Source organism: Artibeus jamaicensis, unplaced genomic scaffold (genome assembly GCF_021234435.1).
Source record: "Artibeus jamaicensis isolate MK-2021 breed Jamaican fruit bat unplaced genomic scaffold, CSHL_Jam_final contig_519, whole genome shotgun sequence".
NCBI classification, from domain to species: domain Eukaryota; kingdom Metazoa; phylum Chordata; class Mammalia; order Chiroptera; family Phyllostomidae; genus Artibeus; species Artibeus jamaicensis.
The window spans coordinates 55,787,962-55,810,639 of record NW_026521871.1 but is presented as its reverse complement, the minus strand read 5'-3'; the positions used below and the strand labels follow the sequence as shown (position 1 = coordinate 55,810,639).

The 22,678-nt window shown below is 40.7% G+C and overlaps 1 protein-coding gene and 1 pseudogene across 1 annotated transcript in view; both read right to left on the bottom strand.

Annotated features, from left to right (window-relative positions):
• DOCK3 (dedicator of cytokinesis 3) overlaps positions 1–22,678 on the bottom strand; it is a 294,505-nt gene that overhangs the window by 91,952 nt on the left and 179,875 nt on the right. The window contains exons 10-12 of the mRNA XM_037128613.2: positions 13,610–13,691; positions 6,878–6,938; positions 5,510–5,657 (exon numbers count right to left, since the gene is read on the bottom strand). Coding sequence (XP_036984508.1) covers positions 5,510–5,657; positions 6,878–6,938; positions 13,610–13,691 — 291 coding nt within the window. The remainder of the gene's footprint in view (positions 1–5,509; positions 5,658–6,877; positions 6,939–13,609; positions 13,692–22,678) is intronic.
• LOC119036580 (60S ribosomal protein L18a-like) lies at positions 8,575–9,100 on the bottom strand (annotated as a pseudogene).

Below are 22,678 nucleotides of genomic sequence, written 5' to 3'. Positions count from 1 at the left end.
GGACACTTCAATCTCACTTTCCAAAAGAAATAAATGCATATTTTACTGAATTAGACAAGGCTCATTTTCTGTTGAGGCACACAGAATATTCACACTTGGGGAAAAAATAGAAGCTCTAAACTGAATCTCTACAAATACGGTGTAAGTGGCAAAATGCCCTCTTCCCTGACAGCACTCTCCCAACTGTCAGGGTTTTTTCTTTTCTAGTTCCTTACACACACGCACACACACACACACACACACACACACACACACCCCAAACAAATGAGCAACAAAAAGAACTAGGCTCCAGAGGATAGTTCCCATTGGAGAAGAAAACTGTTCCTCCCAACGAGCACTCCCATTTAGAAACCGACATGCCTCGCAGTTGCTTTATTCTGTCATTCAGCTGTCATCATACTGGCCCAAGAAGAAAATCCTGCTTAGCACAGGGCAACGTGGTTATTTGCCTGGGCTGTATTTCAGCCAGTCCAAAGTAAAAAGAAGAGTTTGGGAGAGCAGTGCGTGGAAGGAGGGCTCAGCAGAGAAGGCAGATGCTTAAATATGAAAGAAGACAGTTCTTTCCTAGGGACTTCAGATTGGAACAAAAGAGAGAATGAAGGAGCAACACTGCACCTGTGTTCATTTATGACATTATTTACAGTCTTCCCCTCTAAGAGGCAATTCCAAGGGCTGCAACCACACAACCACTTGGCTTAGCTTAGCAAAAGAAGACTAGGAATTCCCCATCCTAATGCAGACACCTCAATGAAACAACGGGAATGAGATTCAGGGTAATCTCTTGAAAATCCCATGTGACACTGGCAGTCCCCAAGGCCCTGGCCCCACTCCAGCCCCTGTTGGATAGGGAGACATGGACACACTGATTCCACAAAATAGGACCCATGGGCAAAGGAAAATTCACAGGATCTTTCCATAGTTGCACAGAAGGGTACAGTCCAGTACAGCCCCTTCAAGAGAGAACCTCAGTAGGTTATATCGCGTGCTATCCAGCAGTGTGACATACCACAGCTTTCTACCTAAAAGGGTTTGTGAGAGGCCACAGAGTTCAAGGAGGTTGGTCACTATCTTGACTGTGTTACTCAATCAGTGGTTCTTCAGACTCTTCAGTCAGTACAAATTAGCCTGTGAAAAACGGTCAAAGATGAGGTTCTCACAGAGCTGAGAGGATAACTTCCCACTTTCAGAATTCCTTCCAAAGAGGCAGGAGTGTTCTTTAAGATGATCACTTACGACTTAGCAACTCAGCTGGAAATGAAAAGTGAGAGGTGTTGGCGGCAGCACCTCCAGCCCTTCCTGTCTGACACGCGCTGTCTCGTCTTCCAGCCAGTCAATACCAGAAGTGCTCAGCTGGTGAAGAGGCCAAGATGTGTTTTTCTATCAGTTTTTTGTCACTTTTGAGGTTTACAGAATCAATAGTTACTTTAACAGAACTCTGACTACATTTTGTCATAAATAACACTGCTTTCAAAAGCGGAGTCCTTAAAATTAACTCCCTCCAAAAAGACTCTCACTGGTTCCTTGGTAGTAGAGTGAAGCCCATGCTTTGCTGACCACATCAACAGTGACAGTGTGTATTATTTCACTCACATGTACCCTTCCCCCCAACACATACAATTCAGGAACCAGAAAACAGCTTGTCTCTGCCACTGCACACCCCTTAACTACCGGTATTGGTGGCCTTCATAACTCTGTCTTTGGCCCATTTCCATCTTACCCTGCAAGCTTTCTTGGGCAATCCCACCTACTCCCATAGTTTCAACCAGCACCAGAAGCTGCCAAGCCACAAAGCAGTGTCTCCAGACCAGACTCATCCCTACGTTCCTGACCTACATCAGTACATCACGGCTCCTGCCATCTCTCCCCGACCTGACTGCTTCAGAGACTCCCTTTCACTAAGCAGAGCCCACTAGTTCACTCAACCTGGACCCTGTCGATTTCGCCATCTTAAAATCTGTCACATCTGACTTCTCCTCTCCGAGGCCTTGGTGTCATCTCTCTCCCAGACCAGTGTAATCATCTCCTAACTGGCCTTTTAAACACCTCCTTTTACAGAATGCCAAGAGGAGCTTTTCAAATCAACTGAAACAAAGTGGGTGTGGTGTCATCAGCATATTTTAACTAATCACTAAGATATTTTGTAAAGAAAAATTATACATGTAAGCATTTATTAAATAATCATGAGTTGTGATTATAATCAGGCATGATTATATCATATTCGATCACATTAATATTTAGAGCATTATTACTGATGTTGATAGTTTATCTTCAGTCATAAGACGCATAAAAGGCTGTGACCTACATAGGTCTGCGTGTCTCTGTGGCAGTCCACCTTCCCACAGAGACGATGTCCGGCACGGGCAACAAAGCGGCACTCCACCACGCCACACCCAGGAATTTTACCGACGGAGTAAGAAGAGAGGTTTTTGGTTTTCCCCATGGGATCTCCGAGCATTCAGGGGCACCAGAGCAGGTGCACACATTAGCTCAACAAGGAACGTTCAGAACACCCTTCTCACTCACCAAGGTCACATACATGAGCCTACGGGACAAATGAAAACACAGAAACGTGAAGTGTCCAAATGTTCAGCAAAAATATATTTCCAGTGAAACACATTCACTGAAAAAATTTATTTCCTCAAGATGAATTTCCAGTGAAAGCATCATCAAGGATTCAAAGAGTGATGTGTCAAAACCAACTGATGGAACGAGAAATAAGGTGCCTGGAAAAACTAAGTCAGATGACTTGGAAAGTGGCTTTGGTGGTGACAAAGACCTGAGAGCACGACTGATTATGAAAATTTTGAATAAAATCCTCTCATAACGTATGAGAGTGAGGAAAAAACAATACTTATCAATTTTATATATTATCTGATTATAACATGTAATATACATTCTATATAATTTAAAATATAACTAAGGTAATAAATTTAATATTTAAAGTAGTTATCTATTTCATTAGGATTTACCTAAATATGTTTATTTAGACTTTCTCATTATGAAGTTGGAGAGTGGTCATCACATATTCAGAGGAATCGTGGATTCGTCATATGCATAATTTATGGACACCCCTCCTCTCCACCCCAATGTTGGCTTTAGCTCCTTGGCACACCTCTCCTTTTATGTCCCAGGTTCAACATGCCAGTGCCTGTTTGTGACCATTGTCTCTTTGGCCAAATGGAAAGATAGGATATTCATACCAGACTAAACAACACAGTGTGGCTATTAATTTGTGATTTTTCAGGCTTTTGACTCTTTGGGAAGGGACGTAATTTTCATGGCTTGGCTTCTGGTTGAAATCTTCTTAAAAGGATGTGCCGCCCTCCCACACACACTTGATGTTGACTAACATCTATACAGCCAGAGCAGTGGCCATATAGCAAGACACATGAAATCCCCCGTTTGATGAGAGGAATGTCAACAACTAATTACATATTTTACCAATTCACTGATTAAAACTGTACAAAAGACTTTTATCCTGCAAAATCTTTAGCAAAGGTTAAAACACTAACAGTAGCAATTAGTAAACCCTTTAAGCTTCCAACTCAGTCTAACAAACATGTCCCCTTAAACTTACTGGAAAATACTGCTTCTCCCAAGGGCTAGATGCACTGTGCCGATGTGGACTTAAAAGACTAACCGTAGAGAAATTCCATTCTACACACAAACCCAACTGCACAAACATGCAGTTCAGAGTCTGTTTGAAAGTCTGTTAAATTTTTCTTTTTTTTTTTAAAGATTTTATTTATTTATCTTTAGAGGGGAAGGGAAGGAGAGAAGGAGAGAAATATCAATGTATGGTCGCTTCCCGTGTGTCCCCTGCTGGGAACTGGCCTGCAACCCAGGCATGTGCCCTGACTGGGAATCGAACTGTGCTTGTTTGGTTCACAGCCCGCGCTCAAGCCACTGAGCTACACCAACCAGGGCTAAAAGTCTGTTAAAATTTTCAACCGGAAAAATTATCCTACACTTTAACTCTATCAGTCCTTCAAAAAATTTAAACTACCTTCACTATAAAAACATTGTTTTTTTTTGGAGTTGATATATTAGACACGGATCATAGGAAAAAGCTAAGCAAAAGCTACAAACAAATCACACTTCTTGCAAAGTGACGTGCTGATATCCAAAGCTGTTGTTTTAGAACCAATTAGCTCAATTAAGCCTGACAGCATGATTTCAAGAGGGAGGCTGTGCAGGACCCTATCCACAGAGAGAATCTGCACCGAGGCAAGGAACAGCTGATACATGCACAGACACGCAATTCTCAAGTGCTATATATAAATCTCATGAACAGAGAGAAGATGGTAATGATGGCAGATTTGGATTTCTCTTTAGTTCTGTTCAAAATGAGGACAGTGAATCAAGAAGGAGGTCCCACTACCCATCTATGAAGAAATCTGATAGATAAAGAAAGTCTGTGACCAAGGAAGAGAAAACCCACCAAGATTTCCTTTGTAAGTTACTATTCCAAAGAAAGAGACTCATTCCATCAAGTACATAACTCTGAATAGAACTAAGGCAAAATAGGTAATAAGGATATGGCTTTTATTTTTAAATTACTAATAAATTTTAAATTACTAAAATGTGGTTCATTACATGAAGGCCCAAATTAAGTGTAACTGTGGATTAAGTTCTCTTTGTGCCTGAACCAAACAGAACAGACTGTACAAAAAAATATCTAAATAATGTTATGGTGAAGATATATTAACATGGTGATTGCCAGATTTAACTTGGAAAAACAGTTATTTTGTTAGAACCAAAAAACCCCCTGATTTTTGAAAAATATTCTCACAGAAATACACCATGTTCCAAAAACTAAACTCAGCATTACTATTCATGCCTAAGTATTAGAAGCAAAGACAGACAATATGCCTGGATTCTGTGTTTCTTTATTAGTTCTTTCCCCTGTTGTTTAACAAGAGTCAGTATGAGACGCACTGCTTCTGTGAGACAGGTCCCTCGGCTGATGAACACTGGGAGCACTGCAGGCCTGGCTGAATGGGGCCTACAGATCTGTGGGGGCAGAAGTGAAGGGTGGAACTGCAGCTCCTCAGAAAATCTGGCTTTCTTCAAGGACAAGGCAACCTGACTCGTGACTGTTCTTTGACGCAATCTGCATCAGCAGCTAGCTCAGTTGCCATAGCTGGGGGCAAGCATTAGACATAGAAGACTCTTTCATATCCAAAACACATGTAAAATTTCATCATCAGCCTTTCTGTGATTATATAATGTCAGTTAATCGTGGCTAGAAGAGGAAATGTACACTACCAGGCTTTTACTTTAGGAAAGAAGGCTCCACATTTAGCTGCTTCAGAATCACCGGCAAGCTTATTAGAAATACAGCTGCCAGAACCCCATCCCAAACCTTAAATCAGAATCTCTGCATTTTCAAAAAACTGTCTATCCTATGTATCCTGACAATTCCCTGTCCACAAAGCTGAAGAACTGCTACTGTTGAGGACAGTGCTGGGATAGCTCATGTTACAAGTTTCTGAGGTCCATCACTCACGTGTAAACCTTGAGAACAAAATCCTTTTCTTCCTTTAATTCTGTGAGCGACTGCAGGACATCCAGGATGCTTAGGACTGCACAGCCATATGGTCGCCGGTAGTGCAGGTGAGCAGGGCCCTTCTTTGAGTCATTCAGGAGCATCCGTCCTGGGGCACAGCAGAAAACACCAGTCAGACTGAGCACTCCATGCTCCTCTCCACTGTCCCCGACTGTCATCCAAGGATGCCAGAACTAGAGGCACCTTAGAGATCCTCCATACCGGCAGCCTGACTTAGGATTGAACAGAGCCATCCACGGATGGAAGGATATTTATGTGGGGCAGTGCCAAACAGGCCTTTGCCCAGGGCTCTTCACCTGAATCACATTCAATCAATCTTCCTTATTACTCACCTTAACATCAAAAGTCCATTTATTAATCATATGACAATTAAACAGATGTTTCATGGATTTCTTAGAAAAATCAATGCACTGGTACATTTACATTTAAGCATATTAAGGAAGTTTTATTATTTATTATAAGCTGCCAAAGTTGCTCCTGAACCATGACAGGAGCGAGAGCCATCTCAGAAAGTGGATAAGACCTTGCTTCTCCTGCTTACCAGGGCTCTGACTGCAGTGGCAAGAGGACTCGCAAATGCAAAACTGGAACCTCGACAAATGCTTTATTAAGTAAAGCAAAACAAACAAAACCCCCAAAACACAGCAAAGTAGTTGTTTTGTTGATAAGGATTAAAAATATTCTCTAACAAAATATGTAAGCTTTGCCAGAACCCAAACCTACGAAGGAAGACTTGGTTAGTCACAGTCCCCAAATTATGTCATAAACTTGAAATAAGCTAGGCAAACCAACCACAGAATAGTGGCAAAAATCACTTTTTTCATCTTGGGTGGCAGAGAAGTGAGATGCCATCCATCTACTGCAGTAAGGGCAGTCACTCTAATTTTGTGGAAAATAGCATAGATACATACTTTTTGATACAAAACACAGCAAAGGCCATTCACCACCTGTTAAGTTGGCAACCGTGGCCATCAGGTCTGCTATCAGATGACTGTAGCTGAGGGCTGACACAGAGGAAGGGCAGTCTGACAAAGAGAATGCCTATAAGCAGACCACTTGGAATAGAGTTTGGGTCCAAAACAAATAGAGAACAAAAGATTTTAAGTGGGGGAAAAAAAGTATTCCTTTATATCAAACTCAGCTACCACAGGAGCTGAGCCTAAGGCAAAGCTCCAATAGCAGCTGGACTCTCCTCCTGAGACCTGATGAAACAGGCAGAAGTGGGAAGAAGACAAAGCTCATGCAGAGCAGATACTTGTCCAAAGTCGGACTGGTCTTAGTCACGTGAATGAATAAGGTAGACAGTACCTATTCGTATCACATGGGCAACTATGTACAAATCTCTCTTCATGTCTTTGCTGCTCAGATCCTAAGAAAAGAGAAAAATAAGTTAATTGAGGCAATGGATACACAGAAATAATTAAAATTTCATTTTGAACCTCATGAGGTTTGCTTTTATGGCTTTAGCATAAGTTATAAATGGGGGTGGGAGTCCAAGCACATCGCAGTTTAGTGTTTATAGGATTCCTGCAGTAAAAGTCATTATGTTATAAGCCTTTGGAAGTTTATTTTATTGATACTACTTCTCCAGCTCTTATTTAGAACACCTAACAAATATCTACAAGAGTTCTCACATCAGAAATCACCACGATATTGCTAATATCACACGACAACATTTTCTAACAAAAGAAATGCTCAATGCACAGAAATGGGAAAACACCAAAAAGCCCACTAATGACTGAAATTCTAAAGTTTATTCTTCAGTAATGTTACATTTATTCCACTGTCCACAAATGGTTATTGCACACTATGTATGTTCCTTTGAAAAGAGATTAACTTGGTCTTAGTGAAACATCAATAATTTGATTTCCATTTCTAAATTTAGATATATGAGGTCTGTCCAGAAAAAGCCCAACCATTGTTAACATAACAAGAATAGTTTGCATGGCATCAATGTAACCTGGAAGTCAAGGACAGTGGACCAGAATGCACGTGTGTGAACAGTGAAGACTTCACTGTGCTAGTCAGTCACCGTTAAGTGAACATGTGCACTGTGCCACCATCACATTCAAAATGAGTGAGTAGAGAAATGAACCTGCATCAAATTTTGCATTAAGCTTGAATACTCCTCCATGGACACTATTCAGATGATTCAAAAGGCGCAAGCTATGGGCAACTGATGACTGGCTGCTTCATCACGACATGCCCACTCATGCACCACATCTCATGCAGAGTTTTTGGTGAAACAGCAAATCACCCACGTGATTCAGCCCCCATCATAGCCCAGATTTGGCACCCTGCAACTTCTGGCTTTTCCCCAAACTAAAAATCACACTTGAAATGGAAGAGATTTCATACTGTCTATGAGATTCAAGAAAATACAACAGGGCAGCTGATGGCGACTGCAAGAACTGTGTGAGGTCCCAAGGTGCCCAGTTTGAAGGAGATTGAGGCGTCACTGTCTACATACAATGTTTCTTGTATTTTGTATCTTCTTCAATAAATGTTTCTATGTTTCATACTTAGATACTTTCTGGACAGAACCTGTATATCATTTATGCTTGAGTATAAAGCTGAAAATAATTTTATCTGGAAAATTTTAAGGACTTCCTTAAGTAAACAAGTCATTCAGAGTCAGAAACTTTTAAAACTAGAGTTATAAAAATAATTTTATATATTGCTTATGTTTAGAACACACTGAAATAAAATGGTTATTTAGGAGTATGTGTTTATACTTTATTTAACATGTACTTGAAGTGATGTTTCAAACTTCCTACCAGGTCATCCACCCACTGTTCACTCCCAGCCATCACTATAAATTAGTAATGACTGATGGAGTAACCTCTGTCCTTAATGAGATGGGCTCCCATGATTTCTATTATGCTTCAAGGAAAAGGTCCCTTAGTTCCATTTCCTTCCAATCTTTCCTTTTTTTTTTTTCCTGAGCACTCCGGTTTTCCCGAGGAGTTTATTTGGGTAAAACAGGGGACAGGGAGGCCCTGCATCTAAAAGAAGGCATTGGGCCTCTTGGAGGTGAAGTGTGGCTTGTGCTGGCCACAAAGGACCCGGTGGGGCAGAGGGAACTTGATCTTGGAGTCATGGAACTGCTTGACTGCTGGCCAGTGGCACTTGCTGGCTGCAATCTCCTCCATCTTCATGATCTGGATCAAGTGGGCCCCCATACAATGCTGGGCCCCCATGTCTTGGTAGCACTGGGTGACAGTGCCTGTGGTGGTCAGGTCCCGATACTCCCAGTACATGTTGTGGGTTCCACGGTGGGAGTCGTAGCGCAGATTCCCAAGTTCTTCACCCGAAGGGGGGATTTTTCGAACACCTGCCCACAGTAGACGATTTCCCCTGAAGATTTCTTCATCTTCTTCAGCTGAGACACAAAGTACCAGAAGCGGGACTTGGCAACCACATGATTAGGTGCAATGGTGCACATGAGGTAGAGGGGAGGCATGTGGCACTTGGGGGTGGGCAGGCAGCGCCCCACCACCTTGTACTCTGCAGCGTGCCCGAGGCCTTCATAATGCTGTCTTCGTGTGTGCCACCACCCACAAAAGGAAGTTTCCCGATCTTTCATCTTTTGATTGGTCCCAGAGGCTTCTCTCTCTCCAAGAAAGCAGGAATGAGACAACCAAATGGCAGTCATAATTCTAAATGACCTTTGAGATCCAGAGCCCCATGTTGACTTTGTTTTTAAACCCTGTTGCAGGGCACCTAAGGTTCAAAATTTCAGGAGGTCTCAGTCTCAGAACCCTCTTTTGCTTGCCTTGCCCCAGTAGCAGCTTTGCCCTCTAGAATGGTTCTGAACATAAAAAAGAAAAGGAGACATTAAAAAGTAATGTGTAGCCCTGGCTGGGGTAGCTCGGTGGATTGAGTGCGGGCCTGTGAACCAGACAACTGTGGTTGGATTCCCAGTCAAGGCACACGCCTGGGTTCCAGGCAAGTTCCTTGCAGGCCAGTTCCCAGCCGGGGATGCACGAGAGGCAACCATATGTTGATATTTCTCTACTCTCTCCTTTCCTTCCCCTCTAAAGATAAGTAAATAAAATCTTTAAAAACAAACAAAAAGTAATGTGTAATGGTGAAACTGAAACTTTTAGATTCTAGATGGTTATAATATTTTGTCAAATTCTTTTTTTAATATATTAATGTTCTTTTTAAAAGATTTTATTTCTTTATCTTTAGAGAGGAAGGGAAGGAGAGAAGGAGAGAAACATCAATGTATGGTTGCCTTTCATGCATCCCCTGCTGGGAACTGGCCTGCAGGGAACTTGCCTGCAACCCAGGCATGTACCCTGACTGGGAATCAAACCGCGATTGTCTGGTTCGCAGGCCCACGCTCAATCCACTGAGTTACACCAGCCAGGGCTTATTTTGTCAAATTCTTAATGGAATAATAAAATATGCTTATAATGATATAGGTTTAACAAACTGGTATCTCTGGAATCACAAAGATAATTTTTACAAGAAAGCTGTCTTTTGATATTAAAATGAGAGTTTCCAGCTCCATTTCACTAATTCCTTTAATTTAGAAAAGGAATTTAAAATTGTATCTTCAAAATGGTACTGTATTTTGACACTTATTAAGATGGCCACTAAATAACAGATAGAAATCGCAAAACAGATAATCCTTTTTATGTGCTTTTTGAGATGAAACGTGTCTATCACCGAAGGGTACAGAAATGTCTGACACGTTTCCAAGTGAATCGGTTCCTTCTGCACAGCTCAGACTGTTTTAACCCAAACTACCAACTGTCTCTGAAATGATCAATCCCCATATACCAGAGAACTAATAGATGGGTTGTACACAAGAACATGGGACCTCTCCCTTGGCTCTTTCTGATTGAATAAAAGGGAGAAGGCTTAAATATAATTTATTGTATTTTCCAAGTGGGTAGGCAGGGGCTCTTTCTGACCATGTTGTACATGGTACCCAGAACTCTTTGTGGTATTTGAGGTCAAGAAATATATGATAATAATCAATGCAAGAAAATATTTTGGGTAAAATTATTATTTGTGAGTCCCACATAATTAGAATGTCAAATTTTAATGTAAAATTTAATGTAAATGTAAATGCATGGCTGAACACAGTTACTACAGAGTTATTAAACACACACTCTTCAAAGCTAAGTACCAAATGCAGCTATCCATATTAAAATTCCCCTAAGACTTGTAAAATGGGAAGAGGGATGACTAACCCACCATTCATCAGATAAGCAAAGTCTGAGTTTAGATTTATTCACTGGACCATACCTTCCAATCCCACATAATTAGAAGCTGGTTCCCAGCTACACTTGGGTAGAGAGGGCAGTGACTCAGGGCTCAGCATCTCAGACTCAGTTACTATTACTCCATTTGAAATATGGAAAAGTCAACTCACTTCCCTGTTCCTAATCTGTCATTTTTCTGTAGAGATGATGAGATTTATGAATATAAAACAGAGCCAATTTATTCATATTTATACTGCAGAAAAAAGGCAATATTTTAATGTATAATGTTATTATACTAATAATCAAATTCATTTTTAATTCCAAGAAATCACTACCTAAAATTCTACTTTGAAATGTGAAAGAGTATAAATAAGTGTGGCAAATATAATACCAACTAATGCAGCAACTAAATTCATTCTCTGAGCTGGTCACTCAAAGGTAACAAAATATAAGCACTCATTTATTTATGTAACAAGTTATTATTGGGATCTTAGCACCTGTCAGGCCCTACGTGTGAGGCATGGGACACCTGGTAATGAGCAAGTACACAGACAACACGCTCATATACACAACCATTGCTTACCATGAAAGTCAGCAAAATCCCCACTGTATTAGACAACCACATAAATATGCAATACCTCCTTCTTGGATAAAATTCTTCCTGCACAGGGAGCTCTGAAATCTACCAAGGTCAGGGGGAAAAAATAAAACAGGCTTTCCAGAGAACAGGGGTGTGCCCTGGATAATGTGATTACCTGCACTGTAACTCTGACATCTGCCTGAGTAACTCCATAAAACTGTTCCATCGATATGGCCCCCTTTTTCCTGATGCTAACTAAGGTAAGCTAACAGGTTGGCATCAAGTGCAGGTATGGCTTCATTTTCTTACTCTGAAACTCTGTAGCACAAATGCCAATTTGGAAAACTCCTTTAGCCCACAGGAGGAACTCAAGTTTTTGATAATAAGAAGACAGGTTCCACCAAAATTATTATTTTATATAACCTGAAGTAAAACACAAAACTCCTGCATAAGACAATTTTTTCAAAAAATCTTATGTGCTTTGTACAAATTCCTCAAATCACTGTTGGGATCTTTTTAAAGAAATCCAGGACAGTATGACAAGTGGTGTTTTTAGCAGCCTTCTGCCTCCCCACTGCGGCAGCCTCACAGTACATATGACTGTCACGTGCATCTCTGATTTATAAAGTGGGTGCTACAGCTCGGCTTCTGGGTCCATATAGATAATGAAAATGCTGTGAAGTGAAAATTTTGATTTACTGTAATTACATTCAAATATCATCATAATTAAGCTCACTTTTTCAAGAGACGAGGACTGCACTCATCATATTCAAGGACAGCACATGCACACAGCTCTGTTCCCACAAGGCCAAAGAGCAGGGAGTCAACAATTTCTTTTGCTGCTTTAACCAGAAAAGAGCAGACTACCAGGATTTAGAAGAATCTCCTGAAACCACGGAGACATTCTAGTTGTTTCAGAATGGCAGCCCCAGAGCCCTAGTTCAGGAACTCACCCACAACCCACTAGCATTACGTCCATTAACTGCAGTGTGGACTCTTCCCCTTGTTTTTTTCATGTTAAGAGAGAGAGCGCTGACCTTCCCAGACTAGGACACCTCAACTCCCATAACCGTCTTCCCAGGTCTACATCTGCTCTTTCTTCCTGCATTGTCTCCTAAGCTTTGAATGCTGAGCTCCAAGGTGAACAAAACGTCATTTTAGCTTAGCCAGATTTGTAAGTTTTTCTGTACATCTGGGGCATTTTCAACAATAGCTATCCCGGTGAAAGTGGCTTCTCATTCTGCAATAACATTTTTTTAGGTTTTGAAAGACAAAGTTGTAGTAAATGAACAAAAAAGTCAGGTAAGCAAATCCAATTTTACCTCTAGAAGAAAGTCGCACATTATATCACAAATCCCATGTGCTTAAGAGGTGCACTGAAGCTGTGGGATACCTGTCACCCGTCAATCATGCACACACACGACAGTGGCACTGAGGCCCCACACATCTCTGCACCAATGGGTTTTGGTGTATCTCAGTGTCACTGAAGCAGACCGAAGAATCCATGATAGTTGAAGCTGGTTTAAAATCCTGACAGTCTTATTATCTTCCTCAGTCCATAAATAAACTCAAATAAAGTAGAGCAGTTAGTTTTTTTAACTGGGTAAAGAAATAAACCTTAGTAAATCAGCATCAACCTGAAAAACACACAAGGCAATGTGGTATTATGAGGCTTAGCACTTTCCAATAAGCAAATCACCAAGCCTTCCGAGAGATGATGAGCTCATTGGTCTCAGACCATGAATAACAACATGGTTATTCAGAAAAGCCCTGAAGTACAGATCGTAGAAGGAAAAGATCCTCTGGTACCTGACTGAGGACTATTTAGTTTCTCTTTATATGCACTCACACAAAAAAAATACACAGCAAAGCTGTAAATTTGATGGATGTCTTTTGAGAAACTAGATGTATACATGAGAAAAATTCCCAGTGGCCTTGAATAAGAAAAGTAAGAAAGAGTTTTCTCAGATTTTAAGTGTCTATTATATTAAATAGCTTATAAAACCCACATCAGTAAAAGGCATTTGATTATATTTCTTTAATAAAAAAATCAGTTAAAAAACGAATTTCAAGTTTTCTTTAAATATTTCATTAAAACCTGATAGAAACATAAATCAAGTCCTATTCTCCCCAGTGTGTGGGGAAATAGGAATAAACGCTTGTTTCTAGGGCGACAGTATCCACATAGCAGGCCCCTCATTAGTGTCCACAGCAGAGAAGGGAAAGAGAGTTTGCACATACTGTAAAAAGGGCACACATTCGTTCTATCTTCTCTGGGTTCCTTGGCCCACCATTCTTGTTCAGTCTCACCAGAAACCGCTCACTGAAATGTAGGAGAGAGAGACAGAAATGTAAGGGACCGCATGCTCCAGAACAAATAAAAAGGGCATTCACAGAGAAACCCTAGATACTTTCAGAACAGCTCACAGTGACAGGCAAGGCCTAAAGTACCTATCTCCTAGTTGCAGGGCACTATTTTTCTTGCCAAGCAACATGCAAGGGACACTACAAACTGCCTGATAGGTATTGCTGCTTGTTACTGGTGGCTCTTACCTCCCTAAAAGTGCATGCTCCCTGAGGACAGCAATAAAGATCAATTACCTCGTTATTAACCCAAATACCCCCAAAGCTCCAGGCATAATGCTAAGTCCATAGCAAGCATGTACAGTCTCTGACGTGAACACTCAGATCATAAACATATACACCATGCCAGATCCAAAATAATCTCTATAACCCAATTTATATCCTCTATATAACTGTCAAGAATCATTTGAGGGCAAAGAGAAAAATGTTACAGGAACTTAAAAAACTGGGTAAAAAGTCAGAGAAATAATGTATTACAACTAAAGCAATGGCCAGAATTTAATAGGGCCCTTAAAATATTTTATTCCCTAAACAATACAGGCTAATCCTGAAGGAAAACATTGGACTAAAAAAACTTCAGAAACATTACATAAACTAATAACCGCCCCCTCGCCCCCCAAAAAGGGCAAAACCACCTCAGAAACAGTGTTTGCAACATCTGGAGAAATGTCTGCTGGCTCTCTCATCTGCTCCCTGTCCCCACCCGGATCTCATTCCTATCTCTTCATTCCAAGGTTCCCTCTGAACTGTAACAAAAACACTGAGCCATGGCAAAAACAAGGTATGGGATTCTGCAAGCACTTACTTCTGCTGTGCCTAAAGCCATCTGTGAACTCACTATACACACATGGTTTAAGGGAAGGGGCCAGAGAAAATTGTACTAGAATTGTAAGATATAGTATCAATTGCAGGGGTTGCTCAGTTTGTTCACTTGTTCATTTGGTCAACAAATAGTTACTAAATTCTGTGTGCTAAACATAGGAATTACAAATGTGAACAATATGTATACAAGGTACTTTTCTTCATAGAGCTTCATAGAGCTTTCAGTTAAATACACAGAAATGAGGCTCAGAAAAGATGTGGGCCAGATCTAAATTTGAGACTCTTCAACCAGGGGACTAAATGGAAATAAAGAGGAAATGGCTACAGAACAACAAGGAAACAGGGCTTTTGTCAGAATCCTGAGGGCCACTGGTATTTAAGCAGCAGGTAAAAGAAACCCTGACCAGTGTGGCTCCATTGGCTGGGCATCGCCGTGCAAAGTGATAAGTCACTGGTTCAATTCCTGGTCGGGCACATGACTGGGACGTGGGTTGGGTCCCTGGTCAGGGTGTGTACGGGAGGGAACTGATCAATGTTTGTCTCTCCCGTTGAAATTTCTTTCCCTCTCTTCCTCCCTCCCTTCCCCTCTCTATAAGAATAAATTAAATCTTTTTAAAAAAAGGAGACAGAAGAAGAAAAACTAGACACACAAGGACAAACAGAAAAACAAGAAAAATAAGGAGGATAGTGCAACGCACTATCAGTCAAGGTACGCGTGTCTGACGGAGGAGGAAGGGGTCGCTGAGGTGCAAGGCTACGATAAATCACAGGAGACCAGGACAACTGGTGTCTACTGGATATCAGACGGAGATTACTGGCGATTCTGGCAAGAACTGCTTTAGTGAAACAGTAGAGAAAAAGGCCAGAGGCCAAGTGTGAGGAGTAATGAGTGAGGAGCAGAAACAACGCCTAGACTACTCTTTAAAGAATGGCTGTGACCAGATGGAAGTTATAAACTTTTAGTTAAATGAGCATGTTGGGTTAAAGGAGGTCTTTGTTAGAAGACAGGGTAGACCCAAGATGGTGGAGGAATAAGTGGAAGCTACACTAACCCCCTCCCGGCACCAAACTAGAATTACAACTAAATTATAGAAAAATCATCCTGAATAACCAACTGAACACCAGCTGGAGAGAAGCCTTATAACCAGGAACAGAAGGAAGAAATGACTTCATTGTAACAAGACTGGTAGGGAATGCAGAGAAGACATGAGAGAGCTGGTTGAGCTCCCCCAGGCGGCAGCTGAAGTTCCTGAGGGGTATTTCATCAGCTGGAGGGTCCCCCTAAGTGTGGGGTCTATACCCCAAGCTAGGCTCTCCAGCCTATGGCACCAGAGCGGGAAAGGAACCAAGATAACATCCAGTTGTGAAAAGCAGCAGGGTTCCTGTCCAATAGGGAGAGATGGCTGGAGATACAGAGAGCCTCTTAAAGGGCCAACAAACAAAATTCCAACTGTAGGCACTTAGCCTGGGCTCCAGCAGAGGGAGGGCAGACTGGACTAGAGATGCTTGAGGAAGAGTCTGGGACTGAAGGCTCTGGGGAGAAAACTGAAGGAAGAGGTGCCAGGACCTCTGTCATGAGGAACTCTGCACACTGCAGAGGCCATCTTTCTCCAGTGGAGCACGCCCCTTCGAGTGGCATCAGCCTGAGGGGAAGCAATAACCCCATCCACAGGAATCACTTTCACCTGACCCTGTGGTGCCTCAGCACTGCTGCTAAGGAGTACAAGAGAAAGCAACTTCAGGGAGTAAGCCTAAAAGAAAGCCTGCAGGCAGAGTCAGATCTCTGAGAGCTCTGAGACTTCAGCTGACCCTCTCCTGGGCCCGGTGCTGGTGCAAGCCTGCCTTGGTGCAAAGTCAGGTTCTTTCTGCCCACAACCGGGCCCAGTCACAGGCAGTGTTTGACATAGGTCTGAACCAGAGTCTTCACAGATCTACCTAATACACAGACACAAATACAAAGAAGCCAAAGTAGGAAGACAAAGAAACAGACCCCAAATGAAAGAACAAGAGAATTCACCAGAGAACTAGATAAAATGGAAGCGAGCAATTTATCAAATAGAAAGTTTGGAGTAACAATTATAAGGATACTCAACGGCATGAAAAAAGACATAGAAATCATTAAATAGGGCCAGTTAGAAATAAAGAATGCAATTTCTGAAATAAATAATACACTGGAAAGAATAAATAGTAGGTTAGATGAAGCAGAGGATCAAATCAGTGATTTGGAAGATAAGGTAGAAAAAACCATCCAAGCAGAGCAGCAAAAAGAAAAAAGAATGTTAAAAAATGAGGAGCACTTAAGAAACCTTTGGAACAATATGAACTGTAACAACATCTGCATCTCGGGATACCAGAAGGAGAAGAGTGAGCCAGGGATCGAGAACCTGTTTGAAGAAATAATGACCAAAAACTTCCCTAATCTGGTGAAGGGAAAAGACATACAAGTCCAGGAAGCTCAGAGAGTCCCAGTCAAGTTGGACCTAAAGAGGCCTACACCAAGACTCATAATTAAAATGGCAAGGCTTAAAGACAAGGAGATCGATCATCCTAAAAGCTTCAACAAAAAAGCAGGTAGTTACCTACAAGAGAGCACCAATTAGACTGTCATCTGATTTCTCAACAGAAACATTTCAGGCCAGAAGGGAGTGGCATAAAATATTCAAGGTGATGAAAAGCAAGGACCTACAACCAAGGCTGCTTTACCTAGCAAGGCTACTATTTAAAATCGAAGGAGAAATAAGGAGCTTCCCAGACAAGAAACAGCTAAAGGAGATTGTTAACACCAAATGAGCACTGCAACAAATATTACAGGGCTTGCTTTAAGAAGAAGAAAAAGAGAAAGGAAAAAGAGAAGAAAAGAGTCTAACAATAAAATGGCACTAAATATGTATCCATTGATAATCACCTTTAATGTAAATGGCTTAAAGATCCAAATGAAAAACATAGGGCAGCTTAATGGAGAAGACAACAAGACCCATATTTTCATGCTGCCTCCAAGAGACCCCTCTCAGATCAAAAGATACACACAGACTAAAAGTAAAGGGATGGAAAAAGATATTTCACGCAAATAGAAAGGAAAAATAAAGCTGGGGTAGCAATACTTGTAGTCAACAAAATAGACTTTAAAATCAAGGCTATATTAAGAGACAAAGAAGGACACTACATAATGATAAAGGGAACAACCCAACAACAGGATATAACCCTAGTAAACATTTATGCACCTAACACAGGAGGCTCCTAAATAAGTAAAGCAAATCTTGATGGACATAAAGGGAGAGACAAACGTAAAGGGAGAGACAGACATAGAGGGAGAGACTGACAGAAAGACAGCCATAGCCAGGGATGTTAACACCCCACTGACTTCGATGGATGGATCTTCCAGACAGAAAATCACCAAGGGGACAGCAGCCTTAAATGACACACTACCCCACACAGCAGAATATACACACTTTCATGTGCACATGGAATGTTTTTTAGGATAGGCCACATGTTAGGACACAAAACAAGTCTCAATAAATTTAAACACTGAAATCATATCAAGCTTCTTTTCTGGCCACAATGCTATGAAACTAGAAATCAATCATAAGAAGAACACTGAAAAACACATAAAGAAATGGAAGCTAAATAACATGTTATTAAACAATGAATGGGTCAACAAGATCAAGGAAGAAATAAACAAATACCCTGAAACAAATTAAAATGAGAAAGCAACAATCCAAAATCTGTGGGACACTGGGAAAGCAATCCTAAGAGGAAAATTGATAGTATTGCAGGCCTATCTCAAAAAACAATAAAAAGTTCAAATAAACAATCTAACTTTACAGTTAAAGGAAGTTGAAAAGGAACAACAAACAAAGCCTAAAGTGAGTAGAAGGAAGGAAATGACAAAGATCAGAGCAGCAATAAACAAAATAAAGTTTAAAAAAAATGATACAAAAGATCGATAAATACAAAAGCTGGTTCTCTGAAAGGTTCAACAACATTGACAAACATCTAACCAGACTCGTCAAGAAAAAAAGAGAGAAAATCCAAAAAAATACAATCAGAAATAAAAGAAGAGAAATAACAACTGACACCAAAAAAATACAAAGGACTGTAAGAAACTATTATGAACAGTCTCCATTAAAATCCACAAAAAAAAACTGAACCTCGATCCTTGCCTACAAAAAATTAACTTGAATGGATCATAGACTTAAATATAACAGTTAAAACTACAAGAAAATATAGGAGAGAAATGAAGGCAAGTACCTTTGTACCTTGTTCACAACTGTATTTTCATATTTAGCACACAATAAAATAAAATCTTTGTGGTTCCAGCTGGTGTAGCTCAGTGGATTGAGCACTGGTCTGCGAACCAAAGGGTTGCAGGCTCGATTCCCAGTCAGGGCATGTGCCTGGGTTGCAGGCCAGGTCCCCAGTAAGGGGCACGTGAGAAGCAACCACAGGTTGATGTTTCTCTCCTTCTCTGTCTCCCTCCCTTCCTCTTTCTAAAAATAAAAAAAATCTTTGTGATCTTGGATGATTAAGCAAACATCATTAATCACAACAAAATGATAAATTGGACTTTATCAAAATTAAAACTATGTTCTCTCTGAATGACAGTGCTGAGAAAATGAAAGACAAGTATATACTGAAAGAAAATATTTACATTAATCTAAGAACTGAATTTAGATTAAAATATATCTCAGAACTCAGTAAGTTTAAAAAAGTAAAAGATCTAAATAAAACTTTCACCAAGAAATATACAGAGATGGCAAATAAGCTCAAGAAAACATCATTAGCCATTAGAGAAATGAGAATTAAAAGCACAGTGAGATACCACTACATACATACTAGACTGCCTAAAATTAAAGATTAAGTACACCAACGGATGGTGAGAATGAGATCAACCAGCACGCTCATGAACTGCTATGCAGAATGCAAAACAGTACAGCCACTTTGGAAAATAGCCTGACCGTTTCTGATGAAGTTAAACAAACAAACGCTGACTACATGACCCAGCAATTCTACTCCTAGGTATTTACTTAGGAGAAGTAAAAAACACATACACACAAACACCTACATGTGAATGTTTATAGCGGCTTTATTCATAAAGGTGAGAAACTTCAACAAAGATGTAAATGCATGAGTGAAAACTACAGAACTCTAAGAAGAAAATTTAAGTATAAATCTTCATTACCTGGACTTCCGCCAAGATGGAGGCATAGGTGGATATCTGTGCCTTCTCACACAACCATGTTTAGAGACAACTAAATATTAGCAACAGAAAACACAGGAGAACACAGAAAATTGAACTTTTCGGAAGTCTGTTAACAACAAATTCTTCAGTCTGACCGGTAAGGGGCGAAACCAGCAGCTGGTGGAGCGGGGTTGCACAGGAAAACTCAGTCAGACGGACTCCGGCGCACGGAACCCAGGCGCAGGGTTGGACCTAGTGAGCGACCCAGCCAGCGACCACGGGGAAACAGCAAGGGAGCAGGGCTGCGGGTTGACTGTGGTTGCCCATTTGTGCGCGGATAGACAAGCGAGGGAGTGGGCGATTGGATCGGGACCCAGCGGGTCCCCGCAGCAAGCAGCAGGGAGGGCACCGCCATTTCCCTGCTCTGACCCCACCTCCACATACAGCGTCATAACCCAGCGACTCTGAGTGGCCGGGCCCTGGGCTCTGCTCCTCACTCAGCAGCAAGAAACAGCAGAGGGTACCGCCATTTCCCCACTCTGACCATGCCCCCACACACAGCGTCACAACCCAGCGACCTGGGAGTCCAAGGCTCCGATCCTCACACTTAAAGAGCGCAAACAGACCAAAAATGGCTCAAGAAGATCTCAAAGCCCCAGAGCCTATAAATCTAAGTGATGAAGAAATAGCAAAACTCTCAGACGCACAGTTTAAAACACTGGTCATCAGGATCCTCACAGAACTGGTTGATTATAGCCACAAATTAGACAAACATATGAAAGCGAAACTAATTGAAATGAATGGAATTGCACAGGGCACCAATAGCGATGAAAAGGAAACTGGGACTCAAATCAATGGAGTGGACCAGAAGAAAGCAAATAATGGCCAAACAGAAAAGAGTGAAGAAGCAAGAATTCAAAGAAATGAGAAGAGTCTTAGGAACCTCCAGGATATCTTTAAACGCTCCAATATCCGAATTATAGGGGTACCAGAAGGGGGAAAGGCACAGCCACCAGTGGAAAACTTATTTGAACAAATAATAAAGGAGAACTTCCCCAAGCTGGCAAAGGAAATAGACTTCCAGGAAATCCAGGAAGCTCAGAGAGTCCCAAAGAAGTTGAACCCAAGAAGGAACACACCAAGGCACATCATCATTACATTAGCCAAAATTAAAATGAAGGAGAGAATCCTAGAAGCAGCAAGAGATAAGGGGACAGTCACCTACAAAGGAGTCCCCATCAGACTGTCAGAAGATTTCTCAAAAGAGACCTTACAGGCAAGAAGGGGCTGGAAAGAGGTATTCCAAGTCATGAAATCCAAAGACCTACATCCAAGATTGATCTATCCAGCAAAACTTTCATTTAGAATGGAAGGACAGATAAAGTGCTTCTCAGATAAGATCAAATTCAAGGAGTTCATCATCACCAAGCCCTTATTATATGAAATGTTAAAGGCACTTATCTAAGAAGTTAAAGAAACATGAACAGTGAAAGGACAACAAACTCACAGTTATTAACAACCACACCTAAAACGAAAGCAAACTAAAAGGACAGCTAGATCAGGAGTGGAAACATAGAAATGAAGATCTCAAGGAGGGTTAGCAACAGGGGAGTGGGAGAAGGAGAAGGGGGGAGAAGGTACAGAAAATAAGTAGCATAGACAGTAGATAGAAAATAGATGGGGGGGGCAAGAATAGCATGGGAAATATAGAATCTAAAGAACTTGAGACACATGGTCATAAACTAAATGGGGGTAATGGTGGGGACGGGGGTAGGGTGGAGGGGAATGAAGGGGGGAATAGAACAACTGTAACAGCATAATCAATTAAAAAATTTAAAAAAAATCTTCATTACCTTGGATTATGTCATGATTTCTTAGGAGGACATTTATAGCATGAGCAATCAATGAAAAAAAGAGATAACCTGGACTTCAATAAAATTTAAAACTTTTGTCTTCAAAGGACACCATCATGAAAGGGAAAGACAAGCTACAGAATGTGAGAATGTATTTGCAAATAATATATCTGACAAAACATTTGTATGTAGACTATATAAAAACTCTTACAATTCAATTATAAAGGAATAGACATTTCTTAAACAGACATTTCTCCAAAGAAGATAAATGGCAAATAACGTTGTTAAAAGATGTTCAACATTATTAGTCATTAGGAAAATGCAAATCAAAACCACAATGAAGGTGGTACTACATTTCCACTAGATTGACTTTAATCAAAAAGACAGACGATGACATGTTGACAAGGAGATGGAGAAACTGAAACTATAATACTACTGCTGGTGGAAATGCAAAATGATGCAGCCACTTTAGAAAACAGTCTGGTGGGTCCTCAAAAGATTAAGCATAGTTTAACATATGACCCAGCAATTCTCCTAAGTATATATACAAGAGATGAAAATACATGGCCACACAAAAACTACACGAATGTTCATAGCAGCATTATTAATAATAACTAAAAGGTAAAAACAACCAAAATATCCATCAAGAAATGAATGGATAAATGAAATGTGGTAGGTATATCTATACAACAGACTACGATAAGTTGTAAAAGGCATGTTGCACTGATACATGCTACAGCGCAGATGAACCTCAAAAACATTATGCTGAGTGATGGAAGCCAATCACAAAAGACCACATTTTGTAAAATCCCATTTCTATGTAATGTCCAGAATAGGCAAATCTATAGAGAAGAAAATAGATTTAGTAGTTGCCTAGGGCTGGGTGTTTGGGAGAAAAATGAAATGACTTCTAAAGGGTATGAATTTTCTTTTGGGGGCGATGAAAATGTTCTCAAAGTGCGATAATTGTTACACAACACCAATATACTAAAAGCCACTGAATTGTGTCTTTTGAATAATGAATTCTATAGTATGTGAATTAGGCCTCACAAAGCTGTTGCAAAAAACAAACCACAACTAACCTATTCCAGG